The sequence below is a fragment of the Silene latifolia genome, chromosome 1 (assembly GCF_048544455.1).
Source record: "Silene latifolia isolate original U9 population chromosome 1, ASM4854445v1, whole genome shotgun sequence".
NCBI lineage: Eukaryota > Viridiplantae > Streptophyta > Magnoliopsida > Caryophyllales > Caryophyllaceae > Silene > Silene latifolia.
In genome coordinates, this window is record NC_133526.1 from 21,636,195 (window position 1) to 21,651,243 (window position 15,049).

General features: G+C 37.8%; 2 protein-coding genes across 2 annotated transcripts; one reads left to right on the plus strand and one right to left on the minus strand.

Moving 5' to 3' along the window:
* Positions 1-113: 113 nt before the first annotated feature.
* Positions 114-2,129, plus strand: LOC141601170 (pentatricopeptide repeat-containing protein At5g61370, mitochondrial). Its single transcript, XM_074421443.1, has one exon. It carries the CDS (start codon positions 529-531, stop codon positions 1,990-1,992), a length of 1,464 nt encoding a protein of 487 aa, XP_074277544.1. The 5' UTR covers positions 114-528; the 3' UTR covers positions 1,993-2,129.
* Positions 2,130-2,139: 10 nt separating this feature from the next.
* On the minus strand, positions 2,140-4,719 carry LOC141601178 (vesicle transport v-SNARE 11-like). The gene is made up of 6 exons (XM_074421447.1): positions 4,585-4,719; positions 4,310-4,434; positions 3,369-3,427; positions 3,080-3,265; positions 2,684-2,854; positions 2,140-2,588 (listed from the first exon to the last, which is right to left on the minus strand). Exons 2-6 carry the CDS (start codon positions 4,401-4,403, stop codon positions 2,436-2,438), a joined length of 663 nt encoding a protein of 220 aa, XP_074277548.1. The 5' UTR covers positions 4,404-4,434; positions 4,585-4,719; the 3' UTR covers positions 2,140-2,435.
* Positions 4,720-15,049: the final 10,330 nt, after the last annotated feature.

The window sequence follows — 15,049 nt, forward strand, 5'->3', positions numbered from 1 at the left end:
CTACCGACAACAGCGGAAATCTTGACAAACTAATTTAATGTCGAGTAGTTTGTCAATTTGAGCCCTACCTAATACAGAATAAACTCAAAAGGTGGCCATATTTTGGCATCGGATAAATCCCACATTTTCTTATATCTAATTTCAACGAACTAACAACTACTAACAAACACCGAAACTCATTCAATCAAAATAAAACGACCTGATGAGTCCCGTAGTCACGGCTCGAACCATGACTCGTAAACTCTGAACCACAATTGACGAGCCATTCACATCAACCAACTTTAATTAGTTTTGAGTCCGGTTTACATGAAACATATCTGCCATAACTTCTGATGTTTCTATTGCATCCTTGAACTAACCCAACTCGGGATCAGATATGGCCTTCAGCTTTTCGATCAAGGCGATTCAATTTCATCGAATTTTAAGCCTCATGATTTGGTTATGCTGATGTTACAGAAAGGTGGTTTAGAGATCGAGTCGTGATTTTATTGCACACGAAGTGTTTGAAGAAATGCCGAAAAGACTTTGATGATGATGAAAATATTTAACGCCCACAGGTTGAAGACCCTTTCTTTTCGTCGTTACAACACATTAACAACTGCTCAGGGTCCTCCTCAGCTATCACTACCTAGTCTTGAGAAGTTGTGCAGCCTTGTTTCGACGCCTATAGGTGGTTTAGATGAACTGGAATCGAAACTCGGTCAATCTGGAGTTCACTTAACACCCTCCACTGTTGTGCAAGTGGTAAACCATTGTAAGGATGAAGCATCAACAAGGCGGCTGCTTCGGTTCTTTACATGGTCATGCAAAAACTTGGGTTCAACTTTGGGTGATAAGGAATTTAATGACACTATTCGGGTGTTTGCGGAGAAGAAGGATCATAGAGCAGTTGATATATTGCTCTCTGATCTTCGAAAGGATGGTCGAGCTTTGGATGTTCGAACATTCATCAGTGTTGCCGAAACCCTAGTTAAATTAGGAAGAGAAGATGATGCATTAGGTATCTTTAAGAACTTAGCTTTATTCAAATGCCCACAGGACGGAACTACTGTCTCGGCCATTGTTAGCGCGCTTTGTTCTAAAGGGCACGCGAGAAGGGCAGAAGGGGTATTGTATCATCACAGGGATAAGCTATCTGGTATCGAGTCTTGTGTCTATAGGAGTATATTATATGGCTGGTCTTTGCAGACGAATGTGAAGGAAGCTCGGAAAGTAATCCAACAAATGAAGCAGAAGGATATTACACTTGATCTTTTCTGTTTCAACACATATCTCAGGTGTCTCTGTGAGAAAAACCTCAAAAAGAACCCGTCTGGGCTTGTTCCGGAGAGTTTGAATGTGTTAATGGAAATGAGAACATACAAAATCCTACCAAATTCAGTAAGTTACAATATCCTGCTTTCTTGTTTGGGTAGAACAAGAAGAGTGAAAGAATCGTTGAGGATCTTTGATTCGATGAAAAGAGCGGGTTGTCGTCCTGATTGGGTTAGCTACTATCTTCTTATTCGGGTTTTATACTTGAGCGGTAGGTTTGGGAAAGGTAACCAAATGCTGGATATGATGATAGAAGAAGGGTTGGTCCCACCGGAAAAGTTTTACTATGATTTAGTCGGTGTTCTTTGCGGGGTTGAGAGGGTGAATTTTGCACTTCAGCTCCTAGATCACATGAAGAAAACCTTGGCTTGTGGGTATGGGCCGGTGTATGATGTTCTAATACCGAAGCTTTGTTCAAATGGGGATTTCAAGAAGGGCAGAAGGCTCTGGGAAGAAGCGGAGGAAATGGGCATTGCTCTTCAGTGCTCAAGTGATGTTTTGGATCCGTCAATAACCAAGGTTTTTGAGCTTAGAGAGAGGGAGAAGGACGTCAAAGTCGAGGATTCTACAAAAAAAGATACTCGTAAGAGCAATCAAGTAGGAATCACAAGGAAGCCGAGGAATTTCAATAAGAAAAAGCAAAAACGCAAGGCCAAGAAGAAAGTGTCATCTACTTGATTTGCTTTATGATTTCTGTCTAAAGTTTCCTTATTGTAGACCGCATCTGAACATTTTGACACTTTCTGTTATGTATTATCTTCGACACAGAATTCTGCAAATATACAGTGTCTACAATGCTAGATTGAAGTTGATTACATGCATGGCTATCCTTGGAATTTGCATACTTGCATTCATTAATTCACAATGTTATCCAATCCAATCAAACAGACACAAGCAACCAGGCTTTCCAAGCTGAGGCGTTTAAAAACATAAGATTATGTAATATATTTGACAAAAGACGTGATTCAAGTAGCAAACGGTGCGTTCAAACCGACAAAAAAATGGCTTGCCAAGAAAAATAAAACTTGGCCAAAGAATGATGAGTGGATAGTACAAAGAAACATCAGGAGCATCAAATTGGCAGCACGTATGATCGACATGTAAAAATGGCAGCTCACGAGCTAATCATGCAGCTTGAAGTAGAGGATTGCAATCACAATAAGGACCAACACTGCAATAACAGTACCAATAATCCATTTGTTCCTGTTCATTCTCCTGGACATTGCTGTCAATATCTTCTTGCTTTTCCCGACATTTTCATCAACCCCGTGAAGCTGGAGAATAAAAAAATGTGAACGACTAGCATGAATCTGTTCATATATCTCAACACAACTTTTGAAGCTCAGTGAAGTCCACTGAGACAACTTACTGTATTATTAGCGTGTAAAAGAGCCTGGCGTTGTTGATGTAAGTCTTCGAGGATGGAGACACCAATGTCTTCAGTCTCTTGCATTGTTCTCCTGCTCTGTTTAATCCTGTCTGTTGATTGGTTTACCCTCTCAGTTGACATCAATAATCGCCCTCTTTGATCAGCAGATGCCTGTCCACAATATAGACAATAATAACAAATCAGAGCTCCGTTTAACATCGATAATCTATAGACACTAGCGTTCACCACTATTCTACAGATAGGGCCCACAAGAAATGCAAGCACGAGATAACAAAGACAGACACCAATTGGTATTTTCATTCATTAGTTAATAATACTAATAATTATGAGTTGTTGCTCAAGCAAATTAGAAAAATGAAAAAATAATGCACTCACCATCAGCGCATCAGCCATCCCAGATTCTAGCAATTCATCTCGAGCAGCTTGGCTGTCAGTTGAGGAAAGTCTTTTAACCTCACTTTTCAAGTTGTTTAGGTCATTTTTGTATTCCCTCAACTTGGCAAGAACCATAACTTTCACATTAGGTTGTAGTGTTCTTGCTTCCAAGTCCATTTTCCGTATCTGATTTGCCAAACATTAAGCAGAATTATACTGGATGAAAGACAACTGACTGCATTTATCAGAAGGAATTGCAATTGAAATGAAAGAACTTTATATTTGGTACCAGAGCTTCTGCATTTTCCAGTCCAGACTTAATTTCGGAAACTTTCTGCTTCTTCTGTTCTGGAAAAGAAAAGCGGATTTGATCATCTAGTCGGCCATAAAACAGTACGTAATTCAACTGGTATGACAGACACACAAAGTGTCAACATTTCCCATCACTAATTGGTAACACAAATCCCAATTAGATACCAGCACAAAGTCTCATACTATTCAGCAAGCAATTAACCACCTCCAGCTAAATTCTAGATTCAAAGCCTGCGACTTACTATCAATAATTGGGTAAGTACATTGGTAACACTACACTGTTTTATCTATTCTTGATTCTTCTTGCATGTCAAATACTGGCACAATGTATCGCCCTATTTAATCAAAATTAAGTTATCCGCCTACTCAATTGAAACTAACCACCTAGTTCATTCATTCCGCATTTCCGTCAGGATCCAAAAAAATATATCAGTGAAACAATGACAGTCCTAACACACCAGAATAACAGTAACACCATACAACTAGCATAACTTATGCTTACATAAGCCTCCCGTCTGTGGTAAGGTAAGACTGGATTTCCGCAATCTTTACCACTTCCACATAACGATTCTTGTTCAGATCATCAGATGATCCATTAGGACAATTGCATCGAAAATTTATATTGATTTTTAAAATACAAATACTAATTGGCTGATTGTTCCATTACTCCTATCGCCTCAGAAATACCTTCCATTCACTATTTTTACTTAATTTTCACCATTACTACATAAAAGGCTCCTTAAAACAAGCACAGTTACGTCTCAAATTGTACAATTATCGTATTTTAGATAATGTCCTAAAATCTATCATCAAAAACACCTTTCTTCACCGCAGTCGCATCACAACACATCATAATTTCATCAAAAACAAGAAAATGAAATCAAGAAACAACAATATAAAAAAGAAATTAAAATAAACCTCCATTAAGAAGAGCAGCAGAAGAACATTTGCGCGTTAAATTAGCAGAAACCTCGCAATATTGACGTTCATATCCATCAAATACTTGACTCATTTCTCCGATTTCGGTCAATTTTCCTCAGAATCTTCGATTGACGAACAAATATAATCACAATCAAGAACCGATAGAGATCAGTAATTAATTACTAATGATTGTAATGATTAACAAATATGTGATCAAATATTCAAATTAATTATGATTTTAGTGTAAAGGATCGATTAAGGAGAAAAATTACCAGAAGTCAATTGCAGAAAAGGTGATAACGATCAATTTTTTCCGAGAAAGAAACCAAGAGGTTTTCTGGAAATTTCCGACCAATGAACCACTCGAGTATTTTCTTTTTCTTTTTTTCTTTTTTTTTGACAGAGTAGTATTATTTGGGAAAGGACAATAATGTAATTTGACTTAATTTCAATAATTTGTCAACCGTCTTTCAAGGAACTTCCCCATTAATCATCCAAATAAAATTTACCCCCTAATTATTCCATGGATTCCAAGCAAGCTCGGGACAGTAATTTCAGCGTGTCTGGAATCCATGAAATAATTCGGGGTAAATTTTAATTGGGTGATAATTACCGGGGAAGTTAATTACTTGGTAGGTAGTTTAGGACCCGTGCAAGTTGCACGGGTATGCACGGGTATGTGTTAGAGGAGAATTTGATAGAGAAATTTGCACTGTAGGTTGACAACGTTTACTTGTACGGGTATATAGAAAAGAGAAAGTTGCAGAGTACTCTGACAATGTTAATGTAGTATAGCATTTTTATCGGACTATGAAAATTTGTATTACATCGTTATTTGATTAATTTATTCAATGATAATTAGAATTTTAAGGCGTAAAGTTAAGTGGACGTCATCTTACATTGAACATATTTGCAAACCAAAATATTATCTACTCCGACTAACAAATGCAATCTATAGTTTATTGTCAAAAGGTAGTTCCTGAAAAATATTATCTACTCCGACTAACCCCAGAGGAAGTAAGAGATGAAGTGGCTCAGATAGTGCGGTTGCGGCACAGTTGGAAGCCATACTGGCTCAAATAGCTGAATTGAAGACTACTCAGTCTTTGGGTAAGCAAGAGATGGTTCATATGGTTCAACAAGAAGTGTCCTGCGAGAGATGTGGGATAGATGGCCACACTGCGGCCAAATGTATGAGTACTATTGAGCAAGTTCATGCTTTCCAATCTTTCAAGCAAGGTACACCATATTCTAACTTCTTTCAAGTTCCTCAACAAGGTACCTATGTTATCCCTCCAAACCGTGGTAATTAACCACAAGGAGGTTATCAAAGGCCAAATCAAGGAGGTTTTCAACAATTTCAACCTCCTCCTCAAGCTCCAAGTAATGAAGTGTCGGAGTTAAAAGCTCTATTGCAACAAACTTTGATGATGCAACAAAAGCAAACGGCTCAAATCTCCGAACTTATGGCTCATAATAAGATGTTGGATATTCAAGTTGCTCAAATGGCGGCTCAAAATCCTTCAAAACAGTTTGTCCTTCCTCCTCAAGGTAAACAAGCTCATGAGCATGTAAATGCTATTTCTTTGAGGAGCGGTACTACTTATAAGAGTCCGGATATACCCACTAATGAAGATGAGGTTCCTTATATGCATACTAAGGGATTGGGCAATTTAGAGATTAGTGATGACGAAAAAGAAGCTGACGAAGTTGAAACACGAGCTGAAGATAAAAAAGAAAAAGACGAAATAGACGAACCTGCTAAGGTTCCTCGATCGAGTCCCCCCAGGCTCGATCGAGGAACTTCCGTGCTCGATCAAGTCCTACCAAGGCTCGATCGAGGATCCTTCCTGGCAGCTGACGGTGTTTCGAAAGTTGATAATAAAGCCAAGCAAGCCGAGCCCATTACCATAGCACTACCTTTTCCGCATCGTCGGCAAAAGTCTAAGGCGACAGCGATTTGGAAGGTTTATGGAGGTAGTGAAAAATCTTCAAGTGACTGTGCCATTTACTGAATTGGTAACTCAAGTGCTGGCTTATGCTAAGTTCTTAAAGGAAATTTTGTCAAAGAAGCGGTCTTTTGATGAAGTGGAGACTGTCGCGTTCACTCATGAATGCTACGCTGCGTTGCAAGCCAATTCTCCACCTAAGCTTAAGGATCCAGGGAGTTTTTCTATTCCTTGTACTATAGGCCCTTTATCTATTGACAATGCTTTATGTGATTTAGGAGCGAGCGTTAGTGTCATGCCGCATAAAATTTGCAATCAATTAAACATGACTAAGCTTAAATGTACTAACATGACTATTCAACTGGCTGACAGGTCTATTAAGCATCCTATGGGTATTTTAGAGGATGTGCCAGTTAAGATAGGAAAATTTTTCATTCCAGTCGACTTTGTAGTGATAGATATAGCTGAAGATTCTCGTGTTCCTATTATTCTAGGACGACCATTCTTGCATACTGCAGGGGCGGTTATAGATGATAGACATGGGAGTCTTACGTTCAACATTGGAGAGGATACTATCACTTTTGGTCTTGACAAAACATCACGTCCTCCTAATTTAAAAGCTTCTTGTCATATGATTAATGTCCTTGATCCTACTTTTGATGATTGCCTTGCTTTCTGTTTTGATAGGAATCTACCTGACGCCCCTGCTGATGCATCATATTTATGGAGCAATGAAGTGGATGAAATAGAGAGATTGATATATGGAGATGAACCTCCTCCTGAGGTGGTTTACAGTTGTGATGAGAATGTTGACATTGAAGCTGAGTTGGATGCTTTAGAGGGAGAAATATTCAAAGAGAAGCCAATCAAAGTCTTTGATGAAGCTTCTATGACGGAAGAAGTGCCTTATCTCTCACCAAGTGAAGATGACATGAAGAATGATGAACATTGTTCATATTTTATATTAGACTTTGAGTTTGATGAGCCAGGACATTTTTCATTGTTATTATTCTTTGCTTGGACTTTTTATTGGTGCTACTTATGCTTGTGTGTAGCACATGCACTACTTTTTGATTTACTGTTACGAGCTTTAACTTGTATTGATTATGATTCGTGTGCAGATTTATTTTAAATGCAGGAAGTTGCTCGTGCAAATGGTTCCTTGATCGAGTAAGACGAGGCTCGATCGAGTAACCACGCTTTTGGGTTTATTTCATAGCCAGACGATGATAGGAATTGCGCGGTTGATTATTTTCCCTTATTTTTGCAGCTGGTTTGGGGGAAATTCTAAGCTCTTACCCGGTATTCTCTTCCCTTGTACCTTCTTTAATTGTATTATCTATATCTTTTCCACTCCTTTTGTTAGTTGTGTCCTTTAGGTTGCTGGATTTGTGTGTGATTGCTATGCTGTAGGCGTCACAATGGGGACACTGTGACATTTAGGTTTGGGGGAGGAGTTTATTTATGTTGTGTGATTTATTTCCGTTGTGTGCTTTTATATCAAAAATACATAAAAATTAAAAAAATTTAAAATACAAAAACATGTTTTATTTATTTATTTTAGGTCGAGTCTTGGTGAATTTAATAACTATGATGTTAAATTGCATTGTTTTTGCATTTGAATCCCAAATAGTTGTCCATGTACATTGTTTTGACTCGTTAGCCATGAAAACAAAGCTCATAATTCAAGTCTTAACCATATTGACATGCCTTATATTGATTAGATTTGACACAATTACGTTGGTAAACTACTTAAATTCTGAGGTCTATAGAGCTTCCTAGGCCAGGAACATCAATAAACTGGTCTCATTGTCAATTAGGTTTGAGTGTGGTTTCTCCTTGTGGAATATGTAATATCAAATTGCATAAGTGTGATATTGATTTCTTGATACTTTTATTGCTTTCATTTGACTAAGTACATGTGAATAGGCGATTCTTATCGTTCAAATAAGCCTTACATTACCTTTTGTTAGCCCGTTTGAACCCTTGTAGCCAATCTTAAATTACATCTTATGAGCTACAATCCAGAATTTGTCTACCTTTTTCGGGACAGTCGCAGTTGCTTATTTATCATGTCTATTTTTCTATATGGTTGGGTTGAGACTTATTGTTGTCATGTGGGTATAGCAAAATACTTTTAGCGATTGTGTTGTATCCTTGTGTTGGAAAAACAAAAATATGAAGCAAAAGAAAAAAAGAACAAAAAAAAAGAGAGAGAAAAATCGAAAAAGAGAAAAAGAGAAAAGAAAAGAAAAGAGATTGCTTCATTTGGTTTTGTCAAGGACCAAAAGGATGGTTGTTAGAGTCTAATGCATAGTTGAAGAGTAATTTATTAGCTCTCATATGTTGTAAAGTTGAGATCATTTCTCTAAGTTGGGTTCATTTGTTATTTTAAGATTTAGATGTGGTTTGGGTTAGCGCTGCGACTACCGTCTTAGCTTCACATATCCATAACGTGCTTTGGCACAAACCACTTCTATTCCTTTAACCCATTTGCCACCCTTATTGTCCTTGATACATGTACTTTTGTCTACATATGATGATTGCATATTAGTTGGGGAAATCCCTATCACATTAGATTGCATGCATGTTTCATAAGTCGAGTGAGTGTTTCTACTTCTTTCTATCTTCACATATAACTCACCCTTACAATACTTATGAGTGCATGAGTGAATCCGCGAGAATCCGACTAATTTGTCTTGCAAGATCGAAAGGTATTTGGCATTTGTATCTAGTATGGTGACTTGAGACTTGAGCTACGTTTTCTATTTCCCGTACCTTTGAATTTGTTTTATTGGTACACTTTAGTCATTACTTTGTTACAAGATATGGATAGCTTGGGATTTGTATGTGCATCAACATTAGCTCTGAGTTGTTTATTTGCCATTTGTATGATTGCCTTTTGTATTGAGTGTTGCTTTGCTTGAGGACAAGCAAAAATATGGTTTGGGGGAGTTTGATGAGTCATAATTATATACATATTTATGCCTCCCCTTAATTGCTTTTGATACGATTTTCGTGCTAGTTTATAGCATTTACATGCCTTTTAAGTTAGAATGTCGATACTTCCGCCTTTTGATGTTTGATGCAGGAATGATGCATTTGAGGAGCAAAGGAATTAAATGAGCATCGCGGAGTGGGCATGAAGGGATACACGAAGCATGGCACGAGAATCCATAAGAATGAAGGAAGAGAAGTTAAGAAGAAAACACGAAGAAAAGAGTTTCTTATTACAAGTGCCTACTTTGAAGAGCCATATCTCGAGTTCTACAACATATTTTCAAGTAATTCCAATTGGAGGTGAAAGCTTATCTTCTTAGCTTTCCAACGCCGCAAACATCGCTTGTTTTTGACAAGTAACGAAGAAATGGCGGTCGTTTGAAGTTCAGTGCGCGAAGCAGGAAATTGGTGCCTCGATCGAGTCAACCTTGGCTCGATCGAGGAACTTCATGCTCGATCGAGTCACTCTCGACTCGATCGAGGAACCAACCTAATCAACTAAACTTTGCAATGTCGAGAGTTGGGTGTTCTTGAACTTTGGTGCCTCGATCGAGCCAGGCCTGGCTCGATCGAGGAAGTGGTTCCTCGATCGAGTCCACCTTGGCTCGATCGAGGAACCTTCCAGTTTTATAATTCCCGCAACTTTCCTTAAGTCGGTTATGTATTGATATAAATACCAAAACTCGTACCCTAGGTTATTTATGCTTTATTTTACATAGGTTTAATATAGATACCTTAGAAAACTCTCTCAAATACTTAGTTTAGTTTATTTATTGTTCTTACTTCCGGATCTAGCTATTTACGGTATTGTTCTTAATCTTTCCTTTATTATTAATCATTTATTTCATTGTTCATCTTTTATGCTTGCAATCATGTTTCTTATTATTGTTATTGTTGTTCTTCTTTCTATTATGCGTAGTTAAATCTCTTATCTAGGGTGAAAGGGGATCTAGGTTGTTAGAAAAGGGGTTACTTATGAATTTATTGTTAAATTGCTTTCTATTGTTGTTCAATTATCGTATTACTTCTAATTAGTTGATTACTGATCAGAATTGATTAATTAGTCTTGCATAAACTAGGATTATCACCGACCGGGTTAAGACTAGTATAGGCCACGATAATTGAATTAGACCAACTTAATGATAGCGATCGCATGTTAAGTTAGATCTAAAAAGACATATTAGAATCGACCGATCATATGACTTTCGACAATATAAATTGCTCAATCAATGAATTAAATCCTACCCTTTGATGACTACCTAGTGAACCCAAATCCCTAGACTCTTTAATATTATTGTTTATCATCTTTATTTAAATTGCTATTAGTTGTTAGAAAACAATCTCAATCAAACCCCATAAAATTGTTACCTTTAAGACGGAATTAAATATAAACAAACTAGATAATCACCGCCTCCCTGTGGATTCGACCCTAACTTACCACTAGCTATTTTGTTAGTAGTAGTATAGGATTTATTTTGATTAAGGTGATACGACTTTAGCCACATCAAAATTTGGCGCCGTTGCCGGGGAGGCAACAATTGTTCTGTTTGTTTCTGTTTATTTTTGTCTTTTGTTTCAGGGAACTTCAGTTCCTTGAGACAGTTTTATCTTTTCTTGTTGTTTTCGTGTATGCCCAGTCTAACGACTTAGAGATCCTACCGTTTGATCCCGAGCCAGAAAAGACTTTTCGCTACAGACGAAAATTTCAAAGAGAAGTAAGTCAAGTGGAAGACTTGAGTACACTTGACTACGAGCGGTATACTTTCGCAGAAGACTCGTCCTTAGAAGAGGACACACTTATTTCTGTATCTGTGACTTCTACAACACCAAAGATGCCTACATTAGCAAGTCACTCCGAACCCACGGTTGATTCTATTCCTAAAGGCTTCAAGCTCCCTACCGCTGATAAGGGAACTTTTGAGATCAAGCCTTCTTACATAAACTTGATAGAGAGGAATTTATTTGGAGGAAAATCAGGAGAGGACCCCGCAAAGCATATGGAGAAATTCGTTACTTATTGTTGTTCTATTCCTTTGACAGCTGGGGTGTCTCAAGATCAGGTCAAGCAAACTCTCTTCCCTTTCTCTTTGAGAGATGATGCAAATTGAGTGGTTAAGGGACTTAGACATGGAGACCGACACAATTACCAACTGGACTTCTCTAGCTCTTGCATTCTACAAGAGGTATTTTCCACCACAGAAAACTAATGCATTGAGAAGTCGGATTACAAGTTTTAAGCAAGGTCCTGCGAGGATTTTAATGAAGCATGGATACGGTTCAAAAGACTAGTGCGATCCGTCCCTCACCATGGTTTTGAGATTTGGTTCCTTTGCAACCAGTTTTACAACGGGTTGTATGATGATCATAGAGCTTTACTTGATTCTCGCGCGCAATGGGAGATTCCAAGATAACACCAATGATGGTAATGCTTGGAAGTTGATTGATCAGATAGCTACTCACACAGTTGAGTATGGTAACCCCAGAGGAAGTAAGAGAGGAAGTGGCTCAGATAGTGTGGTTGCGGCACAGTTGGAAGCCATACTGGCTCAAATAGCTGAATTGAAGACTACTCAGTCTTTGGGTAAGCAAGAGATGGTTCATATGGTTCAACAAGAAGTGTCCTGTGAGAGATGTGGGATAGATGGCCACACTGCGGCCAAATGTATGAGTACTATTGAGCAAGTTCATGCTTTCCAATCTTTCAAGCAAGGTACACCATATTCTAACTTCTTTCAAGTTCCTCAACAAGGTACCTATGTTATCCCTCCAAACCGTGGTAATCAACCACAAGGAGGTTATCAAAGGCCAAATCAAGGAGGTTTTCAACAATTTCAACCTCCTCCTCAAGCTCCAAGTAATGAAGTGTCGGAGTTAAAAGCTCTATTGCAACAAACTTTGATGATGCAACAAAAGCAAACGGCTCAAATCTCCGAACTTATGGCTCATAACAAGATGTTGGATACTCAAGTTGCTCAAATGGCGGCTCAAAATCCTTCAAAACAGTTTGTCCTTCCTCCTCAAGGTAAACAAGCTCATGAGCATGTAAATGCTATTTCTTTGAGGAGCGGTACTACTTATAAGAGTCCGGATATACCAACTAATGAAGATGAGGTTCCTTATATGCATACTAAGGGATTGGGCAATTTAGAGATTAGTGATGACGAAAAAGAAGCCGACGAAGTTGAAACACGAGCTGAAGATAAAAAAGAAAAAGACGAAATAGACGAACCTGCTAAGGTTCCTCGATCGAGTCCCCCCAGGCTCGATCGAGGAACTTCCGTGCTCGATCAAGTCCTACCAAGGCTCGATCGAGGATCCTTCCTGGCAGCTGACAGTGTTTCGAAAGTTGATAATAAAGCCAAGCAAGCCGAGCCCATTACCAAAGAACTACCTTTTCCGCATCGTCAGCAAAAGTCTAAGCTGGACAAGCAGTTTGGAAGGTTTATGGAGGTAGTGAAAAATCTTCAAGTGACTGTGCCATTTACTGAATTGGTAACTCAAGTGCTGGCTTATGCTAAGTTCTTAAAGGAAATTTTGTCAAAGAAGCGGTCTTTTGATGAAGTGGAGATTGTCGCGTTCACTCATGAATGCTACGCTGCGTTGCAAGCCGATTCTCCACCTAAGCTTAAGGATCCAGGGAGTTTTTCTATTCCTTGTACTATAGGCTCTTTATCTATTGACAATGCTTTATGTGATTTAGGAGCGAGCGTTAGTGTCATGCCGCATAAAATTTGCAATCAATTAAACATGACTAAGCTTAAATGTACTAACATGACTATTCAACTGGCTGACAGGTCTATTAAGCACCCTATGGGTATTTTAGAGGATGTGCCAGTTAAGATAGGAAAATTTTTCATTCCAGTCGACTTTGTAGTGATAGATATAGCTGAAGATTTTCGTGTTCCTATTATTCTAGGACGACCATTCTTGCATACTGCAGGGGCGGTTATAGATGTTAGACGTGGGAGTCTTACGTTCAACATTGGAGAGGATACTATCACTTTTGGTCTTGACAAAGCATCACGTCCTCCTAATTTAAAAGCTTCTTGTCATATGATTAATGTCCTTGATCCTACTTTTGATGATTGCCTTGCTTTCTGTTTTGATAGGAATCTATCTGACGCCCCTGCTGATGCGTCATATTTATGGAGCAAGGAAGTGGATGAAATAGAGAGATTGATATATGGAGATGAACCTCCTCCTGAGGTGGTTTACAGCTGTGATGAGAATGTTGACATTGAAGCTGAGTTGGATGCTTTAGAGGGAGAAATATTCAAAGAGAAGCCAATCAAAGTCTTTGATGAAGCTTCTATGACGGAAGAAGTGCCTTATCTCTCACCAAGTGAAGATGACATGAAGAATGATGAACATTGTGTTAGGTTCATATACCTATTATTAGACTCCTCTAATAATGAACTAATTAACTTTTTAATTATTTGTTCTTTAGATCTAGTGCATGCATAACAAAATGAAAGATTTATAAGAAAAACAATGTTCCTTACATTGTTAGTTGGTTCGAAAATTTGGGCACAAGTAAGGTCACCTTCCTTCACTTGTTCTTGAGCTTATAATGATGGATGATCCTCCTAAGACTCCAAGTTTAGAAGCCACTCCAATAAATTGCACCCAAGATTAATCCCAAAAATTCCTACTAATATTAACTAGATATGTAGTAGAAATATTACCTTAATAATACTAATAATCTTGTATTACTATCTTAAGTAATGTATGATCTCTATTAGTATTTATGGGGAGCTTTTATTTGCATTTGCATGTGAGGATTTTAGAGAGAAAACAAGTATGGAAGCAACAACAAAATTGAGCAACTAATGCTCTCCTTTTGTTAGCCAAAACCGTGGCTTTTAGGAGCTCCAAGGGAATCTTTTTCCTCTTGTTTTTATTCACTTGTTTAGTTTAGGTAGAGTGTAGGATGTAGGTTGTAAGATGTGTCATAGAAATGTCACTATCACACTATATTCTAACAAATGAACAAGACAAAACATGAGCATCTTTTGCTCTCTAATATGGCCGAAATAATAGTCCTTATATGGACCATTTTTGCCTTTTGTCATTTGTCCCACAAATGCTTATAAGTCTTATGTTCAACTATCTTACATATTTAATTATTAATGTAATCATTTAACACTTAAATATTACAATTAATAATATAATATACACTCCACTTTTTGAGTAGTATACTACCATTATATCATCATATAGTGGGTCCCATAATTACTAGTTAGTTAAAATTACAACTTCTTGTAACTTTAAATAACTAATTACCTCTACCTCAAAACTTATATTAATACCTCAACTAATTTAGTAATTTAACGCTTAATTACTAAATTTAATCTTTATTTAATCACATTAAAATAAGACGCAAAATTGCACTCCCATAATTAAGGAATTAATTAATCTGTATCGCATACAATTAATTAAATATCTATTTGGGCCTCATCCTATAGGTGTGACCTAAAGGGATCAACCGACCACCACCGTCACACGACAAGTAATGTCAAACTCTAGTTAGCCAATCATTACCGATTGACGGTCGAGTCCACCGTATAAAAGAATCATCCCTCACGTATTCTTAATTTGAGATTTAATTATGATATTTAAATCATGTGATCGCACTATTGTTGAGGACACATTTCCCAACAATCTCCCACTTGTCCTCGACAAGTGTGCGTCACCAATTCTCTTGTCCTATTACAATCTCCCACTCAATGCAAGGTGTCTTGCAGGTCGTACTTACATTTGATCATATCTTGAGTGGTTTTCTCGATCC